Source organism: Rhinatrema bivittatum, chromosome 12 (genome assembly GCF_901001135.1).
Source record: "Rhinatrema bivittatum chromosome 12, aRhiBiv1.1, whole genome shotgun sequence".
NCBI classification, from domain to species: domain Eukaryota; kingdom Metazoa; phylum Chordata; class Amphibia; order Gymnophiona; family Rhinatrematidae; genus Rhinatrema; species Rhinatrema bivittatum.
Window position 1 is genome coordinate 59,407,739 of NC_042626.1, and position 17,778 is coordinate 59,425,516.

General features: G+C 46.1%; 1 protein-coding gene across 1 annotated transcript in view; it reads right to left on the bottom strand.

Moving 5' to 3' along the window:
- Positions 1-7,637: 7,637 nt before the first annotated feature.
- KCNH4 (potassium voltage-gated channel subfamily H member 4) overlaps positions 7,638-17,778 on the bottom strand; it is a 305,039-nt gene continuing 294,898 nt past the window's right edge. Inside the window, exons 16-18 of the mRNA XM_029572244.1 lie at positions 10,721-10,880; positions 7,849-8,048; positions 7,638-7,712 (exon numbers count right to left, since the gene is read on the bottom strand). Of these exons, the coding sequence (XP_029428104.1) occupies positions 7,638-7,712; positions 7,849-8,048; positions 10,721-10,880 (435 nt within the window). The remainder of the gene's footprint in view (positions 7,713-7,848; positions 8,049-10,720; positions 10,881-17,778) is intronic.

Below are 17,778 nucleotides of genomic sequence, written 5' to 3' on the forward strand. Positions count from 1 at the left end.
CCAATCCCCTAGTCACCCAGTCAAAAAAGTGAATCAGATTGAATCCATGCTGCCTCTGGTCCAGCAATTCTTCTGACTGTAAATAGTTCACTATTCTTCCTTTCAGCAGCAACTCCATTACTTTTTCCACCACCGAGGTGAGGCTAACCGGCCTGTAGTTTCCAGCCTCCTCTCTGCTCCCACTCTAGTGAGGCGGGACCACCACCGCTCTTCTCCAATCACTCGGCACCACTCCCGTTTCTAGGGATCTATTGAACAGGTCACACAGCGGACCCGCCAGCACCTCTCTAAGCTCACTCAGTATCGTGGGATGAATCTCATCAGGCCCCATGGCTTTGTCCACTTTCAGTTTCCCCAGCTCTTCCCATACATTCTCTACTGTAAATGGAGTTACATCTACTCCACTCCCCTCCAGTTTCTTGTTAACTAGCAACGGTCCTTCTCCAGGGTCCTCTGTAGTGAACACCGAACTGAAGTATTCGTTTAATATTTCTGCCATTTCTTCGTCTCTTTCCACAATCTTATTCCAGATAAATAAATCAAGCAAGCCTGAATATATCCTTACACTTCTACAAGTCATCTTGGCTCCCATTCTGCTACATTCTTGAGCTGTGTAACTGGCCAAATACTTGATATTAGCCTATGGAATTTCTTCTGCCACAAGATGGATACTCCATCTGAGTGGATCTTCAGCACTCTACTGCAGAGATTTACTCTTATGTGCAATGTTTTGCATTTCTTTGAATTCTGCAGAAGAGAAGGTTAACCCTTCCCCTGCCACTCCCATCCCAAGCCTGCATGAGGCTGGGTGCCCAGGTATGTACCTGCTGCCCTGTGGTTTCTGGCCCACACTGACTTCTGCTCAGTTTTCAAATGAGAATGCCTTTTTTACCTTTGGAATTAATACATCTTAAGAACTGATCATCGGTTTGAGCTTGGGTGGATCTAACTGAAATGAACAAAGCTGGGGCCGGATGAGATACATCCCAGAATTCTAAGGGAGCTCAGAGGAGTGTTGGCAGGTTCAGTGAAGGACATGTTTAATAGAATCTTGGAGACTGGAGTGGTGCTGCAAGATTGGAGAAGGATGGTTGTGGTCCCTTCACAAAAATGGTAATGGGGAGGAGGCTGGAAACTACAGGCCAGTTAGCGTTACCTTGGTGATGAGAACATTAATGGCAACTCTACTAAAAGAGAGCATAGTAAACTATCTACCTTCTAATGGGTTACAGGAATCAAGTCAACATGTTTTCACCAGAGAAAGGTCCTGTCAGAAGAATCTGACTGATTATTTTTTAATTGGGTGACTAGAGAATTAGATCAAGGAAGACCACTCCATGTAGTTACTGGATTTCAGCAAGGCTTTTGATGCAGTACTGCACAGAAAGCTCAAGAATAAAATGAGAAGCCTGGGAATGGGTCCCAAGGGAGTGGAATGGATTACAAATTGGCTGACTGACAGACATCAGCAAGTAGTTGTAAATGGAACCTATTCTGAAGAGAGAAGAATGATAAGTGAAGAGCATCAAAGATCAGTTCTGGGACCAGTTTGGTACAATATGTTTGTGAGCGATACCGCAGAGTGATTAGAAGGTAAAGTTTCTTCTTTTGCGGATGACACTAAGATCTGCAACCGAGTGGACACACCAGAAGGAGTAGAAAGAATTATGAGTGACCCAAGAAAGCTCACGGAGTAGTCTAAGATTTGGCAGCTGGGATTGAATGCCAAGAAGTGCAAGGTCATGCATTTGAGATATGGCAATCCACAGGAATTGTACAAAGAGGGGAGTGAATGACTGATGTGCATGGACTGGAAGAGAGACCTTGGGTGATAGTGTCTGATGATCTGAAGGCAGTGAAGCAAGGTGACAAGGAAGAGGCTAAGGCTACATAGAGAGAGAGACATAACCAGCAGGAAAAAGGAGGTGATAATGCCCCTGTGCTGGTCATTGGTGAGGCCTCACCTTGAGTATTGTACTCAGTTCTGGAGAACATATCTCAAAAAGGAAAGAGACAGGATGAAAGCAGTCTAGAAAAAAGCAACCAAAATGGTATGGGGTCTGCACCAGAAGAATTGTGAGGTGAGATTGAAGGAGCTAAATATGTATACCTTGGAAGAGAGGGCAGACAAGGGAGATATGATACAAATTTTCAAATACCTGAAAGGAATTAATGAGTCACAAAAAGTAAATCTCTTCTGATGGTAAAGAATTGTAAAACTAGGGATCATGATATGAAACTCCAAGGGGGAAGACTGAAGAGCAATGTCAGGAAATATTTCTTCATGGAAAGAATGGTGCATGCATGGAATGCCCTTCTGGAAGAGGTGGGGAGGACAAGAACAGTGAAGTGGATTTTTAGCTGCCTGAAAGCACACGCTGCATACAAAGAGGTGTTCGCGGCAAATCTTTAAGAAAATGTAGCATGCCGCTAACGTGCTGTACTTGAAGCAAGGCACGTAAGCGGCATACCTGTGTAAAAGTAGCACTAAAATAAATATTCTGCTATGAAAGAGGCTCTTGTTGTATCACTTAATGAAAGTTTAAAGCGAGCATCATATAGTGCCTCTGACGCTACAAGACTTATTTAATAAAGCCACCAGCACCTATTGATACCAGGTTGTCGGGCTACAAAGGCTTTATTAAATGTCTTGTAGCGTCAGAGGCACTATATGATGCTTGCTTTAAACTTTCATTAAGTGATACAAGAGCCTCTTTCATAGCAGAATATTTATTTTAGTGTTGAATTCTAGATTTCTGCTCTTTTTTGGGTTTAATTATACGTGTAAAAGTAGCTGCATACCTTTAATCTCATAACAACTAACAGCTGAAACACAATACATATATCCGGGTACCTGGTGTCTGCAAATCAACTTGTTTTATGTAGGCTTCGAAGTATGTGCCCTATTGCAAATGTACCCTCATGCAAGTTTCAGTACTTTGTATAACGTGTAAGGCAGAAATGATCTTGCCTGATATAGGATAAGGTTTACTCTTGCATATATTCAGGATAAAATATTACAGGCCTACTGTAAATATACACACACACACAGCTTGGTCAATTTTTTTTGCAAACTTCCTTTAAGTGATTTGGACTAATAAAAAGCAAGAGTGTTCCTAATGCAACAGTGTGCACATGCAGAGAATTATCTCATTAAAATACTTTTATAACAAGCTGCTAAGTAGTCAACTAAGGAATACTATTTGCAAGAGCATATTCTCAATGTGCCATATACAGATGTTCTTCAGACTTTAGAATGCAAAATGCCAGCACTAGAAATCGAGGGACTGATGCTAATCTTTTCATGGAGAGCGCCTTCTCTGCACAGACAGATTTGGGGTGTAAGAATCAGCCAGTCAGGTTGGGTAGTCTGAATCTGTCCAATACAAAAAAAAACCAAAAAAAAACCCCCAAGTGAGCTATGATTTTAATCATAATAAATACATTTTAATCCCCATATCCAATATATAATAAATTTATATCCATATCCAATAAATTTATCCAATAAAATTATATCCAATAAAATTATCCATATCCAATTAAATTATCCAATAAATTTATATCCATATCCAATAAATAAATAAATTTTAATCCCCATATCCAACTCACTGGACTCAACACTCAGGTTATGGAACTCTCACCTGCAAACGATCAACCATCACCTTTCAAGCCTCAACCTGGTGCTCAACACTTCCAAGACAGAATTTTTGCTAATCACTCCAGAAGGCAGTCCCTTCCATCACCAATCGCAAGCTAACTTACAAATATCCCACACCAGAGATCTTGGAGTCATAATTGACAGTCACTTGAACCTAAAGCATTTTATAAAACACACTACAAAGGAGTGCTTCTACAAGCTACAAGTACTCAAAAAACTCAAACCACTCCTATTCCATTACGATTTCAGATCCGTCCTCCAAGCCATTCTGTTCTCCAAGATCGACTACTGCAATTCCATCTTGCAAGGTCTCCCGGCTTCTACTATAAAACCTCTCCAGTTGCTCCAAAATGCAGCGGCGAGAATTTTGACGAATACCAATCGGAGAGAGCATATCTCTCCCATTCTAAAAGATCTTCACTGGCTCCCAGTAAACTTCAAGATTCTCCATAAATCACTCACAATTATCCATAAAAATATTCACCATCAGACCCCTCTTGATCTGCTACACCCTCTCAAACTGCACTCGACGGCCAGACCCTTAAGGGATGCCTACAAGGGATCCTTACATGTTCCCTCCAATCAAAGTTGTGCACCACTCAAACATCAGAGACCGGACATTCTCTATCGCAGGCCCCTCCATCTGGAACGCCATGCCTCCGGACCTCAGGCAGGAAACTTGTCTACTAACTTTTAAAAAGAAACTAAAGACATGGCTGTTCTGCCGAGCCTTCTCCACTACAAGCCCCACAGCCTGACTTAGAATTGTTCCATCACTTATGTAAATAAACAAATGCTAAATCACGCTTACAAGCTATCATGAGGTCGGCTCCTTGCCTCCCTCCCATGCATATAGTACTTTATCTTCGTTCTCCCTTTCTTTATTTCCTACTCCCAGTTAAGGCATCCTTGTTATAATGTAACTTTATGCTCCTTTAAATTGTCTCTTGTTGATTGGTTGGTTATAGTTACTGCTTAGTTCAATGTAAACAGAGTTGATTTGATTTGTATCAAGAAAGTCGGTATATAAAAGCCTTTATTAATAATAATAATAATAATAATAATAATAATAATAATGATTTGTGTGCAATGTTTGTGAATGGTCGCAGGAGGCAGGTAGGAAATCTTCCTTTTTCCTGCGTTGGTTCTCCCAACTCCTCCCTTGGTCTGGGTGCTCCTGCTGAGAAACAGGCCATGGAAGGAAGTGGGAGCTGCTGCTCCTGAAGGGAGTGCTTCCTGTTTTCTCCCTGTGGCCTCTCACACTGTTCCTTCAGTGCCATATCAGCACCTGCCTGAGGCTAGGGGAATTGGGAGCTCTCCTGGAGAGCTACAGGAGAGTCTTGCATCCAAAGGCACCACACCAAACCCAGAGAATTCCTGGTCATGTGCTGAAACCGCAGCCAACGACTAGAGGAATGCCAGCAAAAATCAGCAAGCAGAGAAGTTCAACAAACTGCACGCAGCAGAAGGAGGAAAAAAAACCCCATACAGACCTGTACAAGTGCTGCATATACTGACCATTAGATGGCGCCCTGGTAACGGGAAAGAAAGGAACCTATCTGTAACAGTAGGACAGGAACCTATCTGAAACAGTGGGACAGGAACCTATCTGTAACAGTGGGACAGGAACCTATCTGAAACAGTGGGACAGGAACCTATCTGTAACAGTGGGACAGGAACCTATCTGTAACAGTGGGACTCTTCCTCTAGGGAAGGTCAAATGGAGTGCACAGGTGATCTGAAGGGCCTGCTATACTTTAACAAGACCACCTTGCTGGAAAGGGAAGGTGCCCTAAAGGACAGGAGGTGTGAGAGTTATTATTCTGAGTGGTTCACCCCCCGAAAGGGGGACTGGGCTAAAGGGTGGTATAAAATATGCCTCCCATAGGCACGAAGGGAGACATAGGAAGAGATGGGCTGCTTTCACCAGACCTCAAGGGAATATGAGAGGAGTGAGAAACTGGAGATTAAAGTCAAGGAAAAGGAACCGTGGTGGAGGCCTGCAGGAGCAGGAAAGACAGCGCAGGGCTGGGGAAGCTGCGACTGCCGGAGGACCAGGGAACGAGGCCATGCCTGATGATTGCGAGTTCTGGACTTGAGAAAAGAAATTGTGGGAAGAGACTTGTTCCTTGGCCACGGAGTATCTGGGAAAGTGGAGAAAGGAATATCTGTTAGGGGCCGTGGTGTTGTGGTGAAAGACTGAACTGTTTCTAACATTTTTCTTTGTCTCTGTTGTACTGGAGTGTGGACTGTGACTTTGCGCTTTGAACTGTTTCGCTGCAATTTTCTTTTTTTGCTGTATTGGCCTGAGAACTGCATTCTATTGTTTACTTTCCCGAACTGGTTATTCGCAAAGTAAACTATCTTTCTTTTGGAGTACAGGGTGGTATGGACCTTGAGGTGTTTTTTTTTTGTATCCTTGGCCCAGTTTTGCCTTGCAGGTGAGGCTGCCCCCAACCCACAGACCTCAGAGATATTTCCGCAAATATGGCTAAGAGCACAACCATTGTTCCATATTTAGGGGAAGCATTCCTAGGGGGTATATTTTGGACCAGATCAGGGAATGAGATGCGTAGATTGTACTTCCAAGTTATGCCATGTTCCATCACCCTGCACTCAAAGCAGGTACAAGAGTCCATAGGTACAAACAAAAGGAAAGGACACTCATACTTTCTTTCTGAAACTTGGATCATGGGTAAAAAGTACCCTGGGACTTTATCCCCAAAGCAGACAGTCTGAAAATTGCTCCCTCTAAGGTTCTTACAAAGTGCTGTGGAACCTGTTGTGTTTGGTAGGACACGGGATCCTCCTGCAGACCGCCACACTTACCCCCGGGCTGGGCCTTCCATCTCCTCAGGACACTGCCGGCCTGCCTCTTCTCCAAGCGAGGCAGAATACTGCAGCGCTATGTGTCAGGACGCTGTTGGAGGCCTTCACAGCAGGATGCCACCAATAATGCTGGTTTCTACTGCCCTGAGGGCGCATTCGCACGGACTTCCCCAGCCTTAAAGGGCCCGCGGTGGGAAAACCTGACAGGTGCCCCTCAGATGACTTCATCCTCTCTGGCCTATAACACACCATGGCAGACATCCCTCCTGCGCCTTAGCAACAGGTCTCCCTACTGCCTAGTAGCATGAGTTGCCTCAGCGTTCCTATCTCTGCATTCTCTTGTCCTGAGGCCTTTGTCTTCAGTTCCAGCATCTTTGGCTCCTATGTCTTTGCTCTTTAGTTCTTGTGGTCCTTGTCTCATTCGTCTCTCTGTAGTCAGTCTTCAATTCCTTAGTTCTTCAGTGTGCCTTGTCTCCTGTGTTGCTCCTCGCCTTCCTTGTGTCTCTCTCTGTCCTGCCTTTCCCTATGGAAAGACTCCCAGTATTGACCTTGGCCTGACTTCTGGATCTCCTTGAATGCTGCCTGCCATCAACCTTTGTCTGTTTCCAGAATCATCCAGCAAGCTTGACGGATCTTCTGCCTATCAGCAAAGGTTCCCACCTAAGACCTGCACCCAAAGGCTCACCCGAGGGAAACGTGGGCTGGTATAGATGAAGCTCCAGTAGGGCCTTTGCTGCCTCTGACTCCGCCTGCTGACAGTGGGGACCTGCAGGGCTCCTCCCCACAGGTTGCACCAACTCCACCTCGGCCCAAGGGTCTACCTCTTCCAATAGGACCTTTGCCCCTAAGAACTAAATTTGAGGATGGGGCAAAAGTCCCATTCCACTTTTTCCATCCGTGTTTGCTTGCATGGTTTTTTTCCACTGGATTTTTTTTTTGCCCTTCTAGAGGCTGCAGCGAGTTAAATCATCAGGCCAAGGATAACAGATCAAAACAGTACAAGAAAAGTGATGTGCAGGTGGTTTTCCAACATTTTTGCAAAAGAAAATGGAGTAGAAACCGGGAAACTGAGTTTTTAGAAATGTATGCACAAGGTTACCAGATTGCTGCTTTGCAGAATCCCTAATGCAATGAAAACCACACCGTAGTGTTAAAATGAGATCTCCGTTTTGTCCCTGGTGAATTTGCTCCGTAATTTCCAGTTCACATCTACTTCAATGACTTGCTAAAAAAAAACAAAACAAAACATCACTTTTCAGCAGCAATCAGAGCCACAGTTTGTGCACCTTGTTGCAGCCGCACGCGGGGGGGGGGGGGGGGGGGGGGGGGGGCCTGTGGGAGGTTACCTACATTTTGCTTACAGTTTCACTAAAACATACAGCACAAGTCCATGATATTTTTGCTGCATATTCTTCAGATTCTCGATGAATCTCTCTGAATCTGAAGAAAAACTGACCTTTGGTATTTGTGACTCGTTTGGTGAGCTTGGCTGATATAAAGTTAGTGATCTGCATTTCATGGACCATCAGGCTCCTGGCGATCACAGTCACCTGGATGAACCCTGAATCATGCACCACATACGCGGGTCCGACAAGCGATTCCCCTGGGTTTGCACCACCCTCCCTGTTTCTGAAGTGGGCATGGGATCATGGAAACTCCTCCTGCTCCCTTTAGGGGTGCAGAAGATGCAGGGGGCCCCCAGGAATCCCACCCTCCTGGTTAGGAGAGCAGAGAATGCAGGAACCCAAGGGCATCTCCCCCCCCCCCCCCCCACACCACCTACTATGAAAGCAGAGAATTCAAGGACCAGGTGGGGAATCTCTACCCCCCCCACTCCCTTCTAGAAAAGCAGAAGGGGAATCTCTCCTTTTCCTGCTAGGAAAGCAGGGGGATGTAGAGATCCAGGGCAACCCCACTCCTTAGTCTTTCCTTTAAGGGCAGAGGAGAATTTGTACTCTGATAGTGGCTGGATTTTCTGTGATCCCTCGTTATGGATTAAATTGGTAAAATATGAATCTGTTTCCCCACCATGGTTATGATTAATGTCAGAAATCACACTCATCTCTATTAATTCATGAAATCTGAGGAAATTCTAGACAGAAGGTAAAAAAGGCTATCTTGTCAAACTCCAGATTCACAAAATAGTTGGAGGGCAGATGAAAAACAGAACGAAATATGCTTACTGATCTATGAATTTGGCTAGAAAATTGGATTTCACTCTGCCGTGACTTAAACAGGCTACACCAGGGCAAATGTCGTCATACACAAGGGCTCATTACTGTCAGTTGGTCACCAAGAGAAGCCTCAGTCCAATAAGCTCATTTGAAGATGGTTCTGTCAGCCACTGACAGCCCTCCCAGCACAGTAATGCTCAGAGAGGAAATGGGAAGGACTCAACAGTGGCCAAAAGAAGGCCCCTCCTGTTCCACTCCCTCTCTTCTGAGGAGATATCATTTGCCCCCCCATAGATCTCCTCTTTAAATATCTCCAAAACTGAGAGACAGGAAGAAGTGGACACTGGACTGAATCCTCCCTTGGACCACGGACTCCCACTGAGCTTCTGAGTGGGAGGTAGGGATGTGAATCGTTTTAGGACGATTAAAATTATCGTCCGATAATTTTAATATCGTCTTAAACCGTTATGGAACACAATACAATACAGATTCTAACGATTTATCGTTATAAATCGTTAGAATCGTGAGCCGGCACACTAAAACCCCCTAAAACCCACCCCCGACCCTTTAAATTAAATCCCCCACCCTCCCGAACCCCCCCCAAATAACTTAAATAACCTGCGGGTCCAGCGGCGGTCCGGAACGGCAGCGGTCCGGAACGGGCTCCTGCTCCTGCATCTTGTCGTCTTCGGCCGGCGCCATTTTCCAAAATGGCGCCGAAAAATGGCGGCGGCCATAGACGAAAAAGATTGGACGGCAGGAGGTCCTTCCGGACCCCCGCTGGACTTTTGGCAAGTCTCGTGGGGGTCAGGAGGCCCCCCACAAGCTGGCCAAAAGTTCCTGGAGGTCCAGCGGGTGTCAGGGAGCGATTTCCCGCCGCGAATCGTTTTCGTACGGAAAATGGCGCCGGCAGGAGATCGACTGCAGGAGGTCGTTCAGCGAGGCGCCGGAACCCTCGCTGAACGACCTCCTGCAGTCGATCTCCTGCCGGCGCCATTTTCCGTACGAAAACGATTCGCGGCGGGAAATCGCTCCCTGACCCCCGCTGGACCTCCAGGAACTTTTGGCCAGCTTGTGGGGGGCCTCCTGACCCCCACGAGACTTGCCAAAAGTCCAGCGGGGGTCCGGAAGGACCTCCTGCCGTCCAATCTTTTTCGTCTATGGCCGCCGCCATTTTTCGGCGCCATTTTGGAAAATGGCGCCGGCCGAAGACGACAAGATGCAGGAGCAGGAGCCCGTTCCGGACCGCTGCCGTTCCGGACCGCCGCTGGACCCGCAGGTTATTTAAGTTATTTGGGGGGGGGTTCGGGAGGGTGGGGGATTTAATTTAAAGGGTCGGGGGTGGGTTTTAGGGGGTTTTAATGTGCCGGTTTTTCGATTTTTCGATTTTTTAACGATTTTTCACGATATTTTACCCCCCCAAACGGCAACAATACGATTCCCTCCCCCTCCCAGCCGAAATCGATCGTTAAGACGATCGAGGACACGATTCACATCCCTAGTGGGAGGTAAAAGGTGTCAGAAATGTGCTGGAAGCTGAAACATTCATACTGTCTGTAGAGATCATAAAGCTTGGTGTGAATGCAGAAGGCGATCTAAGCGTTGAGTCAATGGAAACTTTCGGAGTTAGGTCGGAAATAGAACTGTGAAGGCATAGGGGTATGAACCGAGGAGCAGTTGGGGATGGACTGGACGGAGCTCCCAGAAGGTGAGGCATGAGACGGGGAACAGAACACTGTAGACCCTGAGACAGAATAACTTGAGTTTGAAGGCTGCGCAGGATAAGGGGAGGATTCTGTACTGTGCTGCAAGCGTCCAGTCTCTAGGCGGTGGCATCTTGGGCTACAGGAATGGTGACAGCAGTCTTTGACTGAGTGGCAGTTCTCTGCTTCATCTGCTCTCCGGCAGGGCATAGGAGAACTCCCAGTGCTATGCGCGTCAGCCGAAGCACTGTCACAACTCAAAGACACGGAGCCCCTAGATGCAAGGTTCCTGGTCAGTCCCGCCACAGACTCCTGTGCCAAAGAAATGGCACAAGACCCTCTCAGCGGCTGCTCACCCCTGCTGCTGCTGCTGCTGCTGCTGGTCGTCACTGGAATACTGTAGGGACAGGTTAAAGTAGAGATGAACTGCTGGGCAGTCAAGTGAGTCTGTAGTAAATTCATCATGTACTGAAGCTCCTTGCTCAGCTGTGCGACTTCTCGATTCAAGTTATTGATCTGCAAGGGACACGAAGCAAAAAAGAATCAGAGATAAACAGGGGGCAATAAAGGCTTTACTTAGACTAACCTGTCTGTAGAGATCAAACTGCTGACCACTGGCCTCCAGACCAGCAGAAACTGCCTCCCCTGCCCTGTGGACCGGTAGAGGCCCGACTGACGTTCAGTTGCAATGGTGGTGACAGCAGCAGCAGCTCATGCTGAAGGAGTACAGAGCCAGCACATGGTCTGTTCCTAGGCTCTGCCCCCTCCTGGCAGGTGGGGCTGGGGAGTGGAGCATGAGCTGGATCTGTCTGTGGCCTGCGATCCTTCAGCGTGAGCTGCTGCACTATTATTGGACTTAGATCCAATCCCTCATGAAAGCCTGAAGGTCTGCAGGATAGGAGGATGGGGACAGGACAGCAGCATTGCATATTGAGGGAAGGGGGGAAGGGGCATGTGGCCATTGAAACCCATAGATTTTTACCAGCAGATTTGAGGAAGAAAATTTGAAGGATAATTGAAAAAATGGCACTGCAAGCTCATTTCTGGCTCTCACTGTGACATATCTATGAAATCATGGCACTGCCATGCCGATACTTATATTGGTTCTACACTGTAGGGATGTGCATTTGTTTAAAACAAATAAGGAATCCAAACTGAACCAGGCAGATTTGTTTTGGTTCATTGAAAATGATAACAAATGGCGAGTGGTCCAAAAATCAACAAACCTGTAAGAATCCTTACAGTAACAGAGAAACATAGTAAATGAGGGTTAAAAAAATAAAAATAAAAAGACCATCTGGCCCATCCAGTCTACCCTGTTATATGCCAGCTGCCAGTCGCAGGGGATGACCACTTGCAAGATTTCTCCTTATCAAGGACAGACTTTTTTTTGTCTTCCTCCTCTGTACTGCACCACTTTAGGCTCCATAATAATCTAAATAGCCAGCAATACTAACACGGCCATTGTCCAAAATATCCAGCCCCCTGCATAGCCTTCCCGACATACCTGCATTTCTGCGAGCGCTTCTAGTTACTTAGCAAACTTGCAGCCTGCCGGTTTTAATCTGTTATCACAGTACAATCTAAATAGTTGCCATCAGCAGTGAACTCCCCAGACGGATCAGGGGATGGGAGTGCCTGCACTTCCACTAAATTTCTAGTTATTACAGAATGTGCAGCCCGCTAGTCGATTCTACCACTGCAGCTTGTCAGACAAGCCCGCCACGTGGATGCCTCTGTAGACAGGGCATCCACGTGGCGAGAATGTAGAGAATGTAGACCAAGCAGAGAATGTAGACCAATGTAGACCAATGTAGACCAAGTGGCGAGAATGTAGAGAATGTAGACCAAGCATTCTCATAACTTCAGCCAGCTGAAATCCCTTCCAATGATCCCTTCATTGGTTACCCCCTAAAGAACTCTCATGTCATTTACTTATCTTTATGCAGTCTAAAATCAAAAACCTAGCCTTATGCCGAACATCTATTCTCCAGCCTTCACTAGACTCCGTAACTTTTACGTTATGTTATTAACCCCATATATCTGTATCCAAGTTACAACTACCTGTTCTTTGTGAGACATCAACTTGTCATTGTTATTGTTTAGAATGTAAACCGAATTGATCAGTAATTCTGTTACTGGAAAATCGGTATATAAAAATGCTAAATAAATAAATAAATAAATAAATAAATTTATGGGGCTCTGGGCAAACTTTTCTGCATGGGCCCCTTGTGGTTTTCCCAGATGGATCCCACCCCTATATAAGGAACAGAGAAACATTATACACTTACACAATGTATTTTAAAGCAATGCTTTACATGCATGAAGGATTTCTTACCAAAGATTATTAATACATACATTGTTGCATTTTGTGATGTTTTCTGCTGTCAAGACTGAGCACTTCCAGTCTATGCGAAACATGGAATACAGGGTGGGATAATTCCCTCCCCTCCCTCAGCTCAATTCCCCTCTATCCCCACCCAACAATGGGTGCAAAGCAGAGCTAGGATATTTCGCCTTCACCATACAAAATATATATCTCCAAATTATGCCATCACCTCAGTCACAGCCACACGATATCCCTCCACTGCCAGACACGTACGAGGGGACAAAATGCTGCACAAGGGACACTTAGAAGCCATGCAGAAAACCTACCGTCCCATCACAGCACTAAGTCCCAGGACCCAAACAGCAGCCCTACCTAGGTTAAATGGCCTAAAGCCAAGGTGATCAGGCGATTCATAAATACAAATCAATTAATTAAATAAAGCAGAAGAATTCAGCCTTCTATAGGCCCCCTACACAGAAACTACATGCAGAAGAATCCCTCCCCTTTGTCGCACACGCAGAAGACCCTTCCCTAATATAGAATAAGGAACCACCAAGCTAGGAACAGAAACAAGCAGACCCTGAAAAGCCAGACTCATGCAGCGCAATATTAGAGAAAGAAAACCAGAAATTCATGTCCTCCTATACTGATCAAAATACTACATTTATTTACAGGAGCAAATTGGCCTATCCAGGCTTCTGGCATGCCCCAGTGGGCCGGTCCAGCGCATCATGTCGTTAGTGTTGGTCGCAATGGGCCCCATGCCTGCGGGGCTGCTGTGACCAACACTAGGCTCCCCAGTCGTGCTTTTCGCATAAGACTTTCCATCAGGAGCGTCGCTAGCCCCATCAGAGCACCGCTAAGGAAGAGACTGCAACGCGTCTGCGCTGGCAGGGGCATGTAAGGCACAAAGAGGTGGTGATTACTGTTATCTGGAGGCCCGAGGAAGAGGTATGTAGTTGGGTCAGTGGGGCTGCGTGGCCCGAGGAGGAGAAGGTGTCGGCCGGGCCACGTGGACCAAGGAGGCGGGGCTGCAGCTGCGTCAGCGAGGGTGTGCGGCTCAAGGTGGAGGAAGAGGCTGCGTGGCCTGAGGAGGGAAGGCTGCTGTACAGGCTGGGCCTGCACAGCCCAGGCTACCCTGTGGGATAGAAGAAAAAAGGTTGCTCCTGTCTGCACCCTGAACACTTTGGAGGAAAGAGAGCATTTGTACTTGTGTGTGTAAGAGAGACAGAGAGCATGTGTGTGAGAAAACATAAGTGTGCCTGTGAATGAATGACAGGCAAAGAGCATGAGTGAGTGTGTGTGTGTGTGTGCATACGAGACAGATAGCATAAGTATGTATGAGTGCATGTATATGTATGAAAGAAAGTATAAGTCTGCATGTGTGAGTGAGAGACCGAGCATGAGTGGTCATGTTTGTGTGAGAGCATGAGGGTGTGTGTGAGAAAGAGCATATGTGTGTGAGAGAAAGATAGAAGGCATGTGTGTATGTGAGACAGCATGTGTGAGTATGTGTATGAGAGAGAGTATATGTGAAAGAGATGCTGTGTGAGTCCAAGGAGGAGGCTGCTGTTGCCTGTATGTTTGAGAGGGAGAGAGAGCATATGAAGGAGCGTGTGTGTGTATTTGATAGAGCATGTGTACCTGTGAGCAAGCGAGTGTGTGCATGTTGGAGAGTGTGTGTATGTGAGATAGAAAAAAGTTTGTGTGCTCCTTTTTCCCCACTAATCCATGAGAATCTCAGGGTGACTGGAAATCAAAAGTTCCCAGGTATGGAGAGCAAAGGATTTTTTAAAACCCTTATTTGTTGTCTGCTGTTTTAAATATTTTATTGGTGCTTGGGAAATGTTTTAACAAATTTTATATGGGTTTTTAATTATAAGATATTCTTTTTGCAAGCTGTTTTGAAATGTTTATTCTTTCTCCGAGCATGGTTTTATTATGATGTTTTATGTGGAATTATGATGGGTGTGGGGGATGGGGAGTGCAGGGGGTGGGAGAAGGAAAGGGACTTATGGGCCCATGCCCCCGGATTTTTTTTAAGTATCTAGCAATGCCTCTGCTTTCCATTATTGAATAGCTTCCTACCCGCTGCTGTCTTGGAGACTTGAATCACCCCCAACCTTCACCATGAGGCAAGAAACAGTATAGCTGCTTTGGGTTGTATATCTCCCTTCAGGAGGACTCCCGCTGCTGCCTCACTGCCGGCTCCATGCTGCAAGCCTTCTGCTTCTCTGCTGCGGGTCCCCCTAGTTCTCGGGCCGCGGCAAAATAAATAAATAAATAAATAAATAAATAAAATAAAATATATATATATATCTCGAGGCTTACAGCCTGCCCCTCCCTAAGGTAAGGAATGCCTCCACCTGCAGCACAGGTAGCCAGCTCACTGGCTACCTGTGCTGCAGGTGGAGGCGTGTCCAAGAGCAGGCTAACAGTGCGCTCCGACGGAGCGCACTGTTAGCCTGCTCTTGGACACGCGTTTTCCCTTACCCCTTATTCAGTAAGGGGAGGAAAACGCTCGTCCAACCCACGGCACCTAATAGCGCCCTCAACATGCAAATGCATGTTGAGGGCCCTATTAGGTATGCGTGCGGGATACAGAAAGTAAAATGTGCAGCCAAGCCGCACATTTTACTTTCAGAAATTAGCGCCGACCCAAAGGTAGGCGCTAATTTCTTCCGGCACTGGGAAAATGCACAGAAAAGCAGTAAAAACTGCTTTTCTGTGCACCCTCCGACTTAATATCATGGCGATATTAAGTCAGAGGTCCCGAAGAGTAGAAAAAGTTTAAAAAAAAAAAAAGAAAGAAAGAAATAAAAAATTTGAATTTGGCCCGCGGCTGTTGGGCCGAAAACCGGACGCTCAATTTTGCCGGCGTTCGGTTTCCAAGCCCGTGGCTGTCAGCGGGCTCGAGAACCGACGCCGGCAAAATTGAGCGTTTGCTGTCAAACCCGCTGACAGCTGCCGCTCCTGTCAAAAAGGAGGCACTAGAGACGTGCTAGTGTCCCTAGCGCCTCCTTTTGCCCGTTTTTACCGCCGGGCCTAATTTAAATACTGAATCGCGCGCACCGGGAAAGCGGGCGTTTGCCCGCTCTCCCACGGACTTTACTGTATTGGCCTGAATGTGAGTAAAAAACACGTTTTTAAAGAAAGTTAATAGGCTGCTACTACTGCTCCTGCACTTTTTTTGGGGGTGGAGGCAGGACAGAGGGTATGTGAGTGAGCCAGTCAGAGCCTGTGAGTGTGTGTGTGACTGTATCTGAGTAAGCATGTGTCTCAGTGTGTGAAAAAATGTGTATGAGACTGAGTATTTGTGTGTCAGCATGTGAGAAAGTGTATGTGTGTGACTGAGCATATGTGTGTTAGTGAGCATGTGAAAAAATGTGTGAGAGACTGAGCATGTGTGTGTCAATGAGTGTCTGAAAAAGTGTGAGACTGAGGGTCTGTGTGTGTCAGCATGTGAAAAAGTCAATCAGTGAGCATGTGTGATAGTGTGTATGCATGACTGGGTGTATATATGAGTCAGTCAGTATGTGTGACTGTGCGTGCCTGAACATGTCAGTGTGTGCGTGAGAGAGTGTGTATGTGTTAAATGTGTCTATATGAGAGTGAGAGGAGAAAGTCTGTGCACATCCCTCATTCTCGACCATCTCAGGACTTTTGAAATCAAAAGAAAAAATTCTGAGGCATATTATTTAGATATTAATTTAAGAGTAGGAGATTTTTATCTTTATTGGTTTTAATTGTTGGGTGTTTGAAGTGTCTGCTGTTTTGAAATATTTTATTGGTGTTTGGGAAATTTTTTAAACTTTTATATGAAATTTTAATTTTTGGATATTCTATTCATCAACTGTTTGAAATATGTGTAGCGGGTTCCCCGTTCGATGCTTTAGCCTTAACTAGGGATTCTATGGGTCCGGGTTCAGTCTAGTCAGGGAGGAAGAATAATCTTCCAGGGCCCCTGGCATTTTAAAATCTACCCACACTCCAGACTCACACTGGAGATAAGGATCCCCAAAAGGTGCCAAACTGTCCAGTGAAGGAGCAAAGAAGCCAATAACAGCAAGAGTAGCTAGAATGATGGGCTCTTTATTCTATATTTGGTGAGGGTCTGTCTGTGCTCTGTATGTGTAACCAAGGTGAGGGATTCTGTGTTGTCATCCCAGAGGAATCCAGTGGCATGGATCACTTCTGGTCCTCTCTATCCAAGAGTGAGTAGGCAGAGCCGAGCCTGGAGAACCATACCTGTAAAAGCAGCACACCCTGTAATACACAGTTAATGGGAAAGCGCTGGAGTAGCGGGGGAGGGCAGAGAATTGGAGGCAAGAAACAGTCTCCGAAAGGGAGGGAGTGAGGCCAGGAGGAAATGCCTGCACATGCTTAGTGGGGCTTCTGTCTGAGGTTCCTGGGCTGAGCTCTGAGAGGGGCAGGTGGCTGTGGAACCAGTGAGTTTCCTGGATAGTGGAGGTGCTGAGAAGGGGTGGGAAAGGGAGGGCATGCTGCAGGCTAGTGAAGAACTGCAGCAAGCAAGAACTTTACATAATGATGCAGGGGGTACTCACTAGAGGGGTAATTTTCTAAAGGATTTACATACTTAAAACTGGGTTTTACACATGTAAATGCACTTTATGCCTGTAAGTGGGCTTTTGAAAATTGCTACAACAGATGGACTTTTGAAAATTGGTACAATAGTATGTTACATTTACACATGTAACTCCTTTGAAAATTACTTCCTAAGTGAGCACATGAGCAGTAGCACAACAGCAGAATATGTGTCTGTGCCACTGGTTGGCAGTGTGGTTGCCTCATCACTTGGCACTTGTTCAAGAGCTGATTGGTTGGCAAGAGATGTTAACAAGTCAGGAATCCAGAAGATAAATCTACATGAGAGAGACCGTATCTCAAAAGAGATAGAGATAGGATGGAAGCAGCCCAGAGAAAGGCAACCAAAATAATAAGGGGTCTGCATCAAAAGCCATATGAAGTGAGACTGAAGGACCTGAATATTTATACCACGGAGGAGAGGAGAGATAGGGGAGATATGATGCAGACCTTTAAATTCCTGAATGGCATTAATGTTGC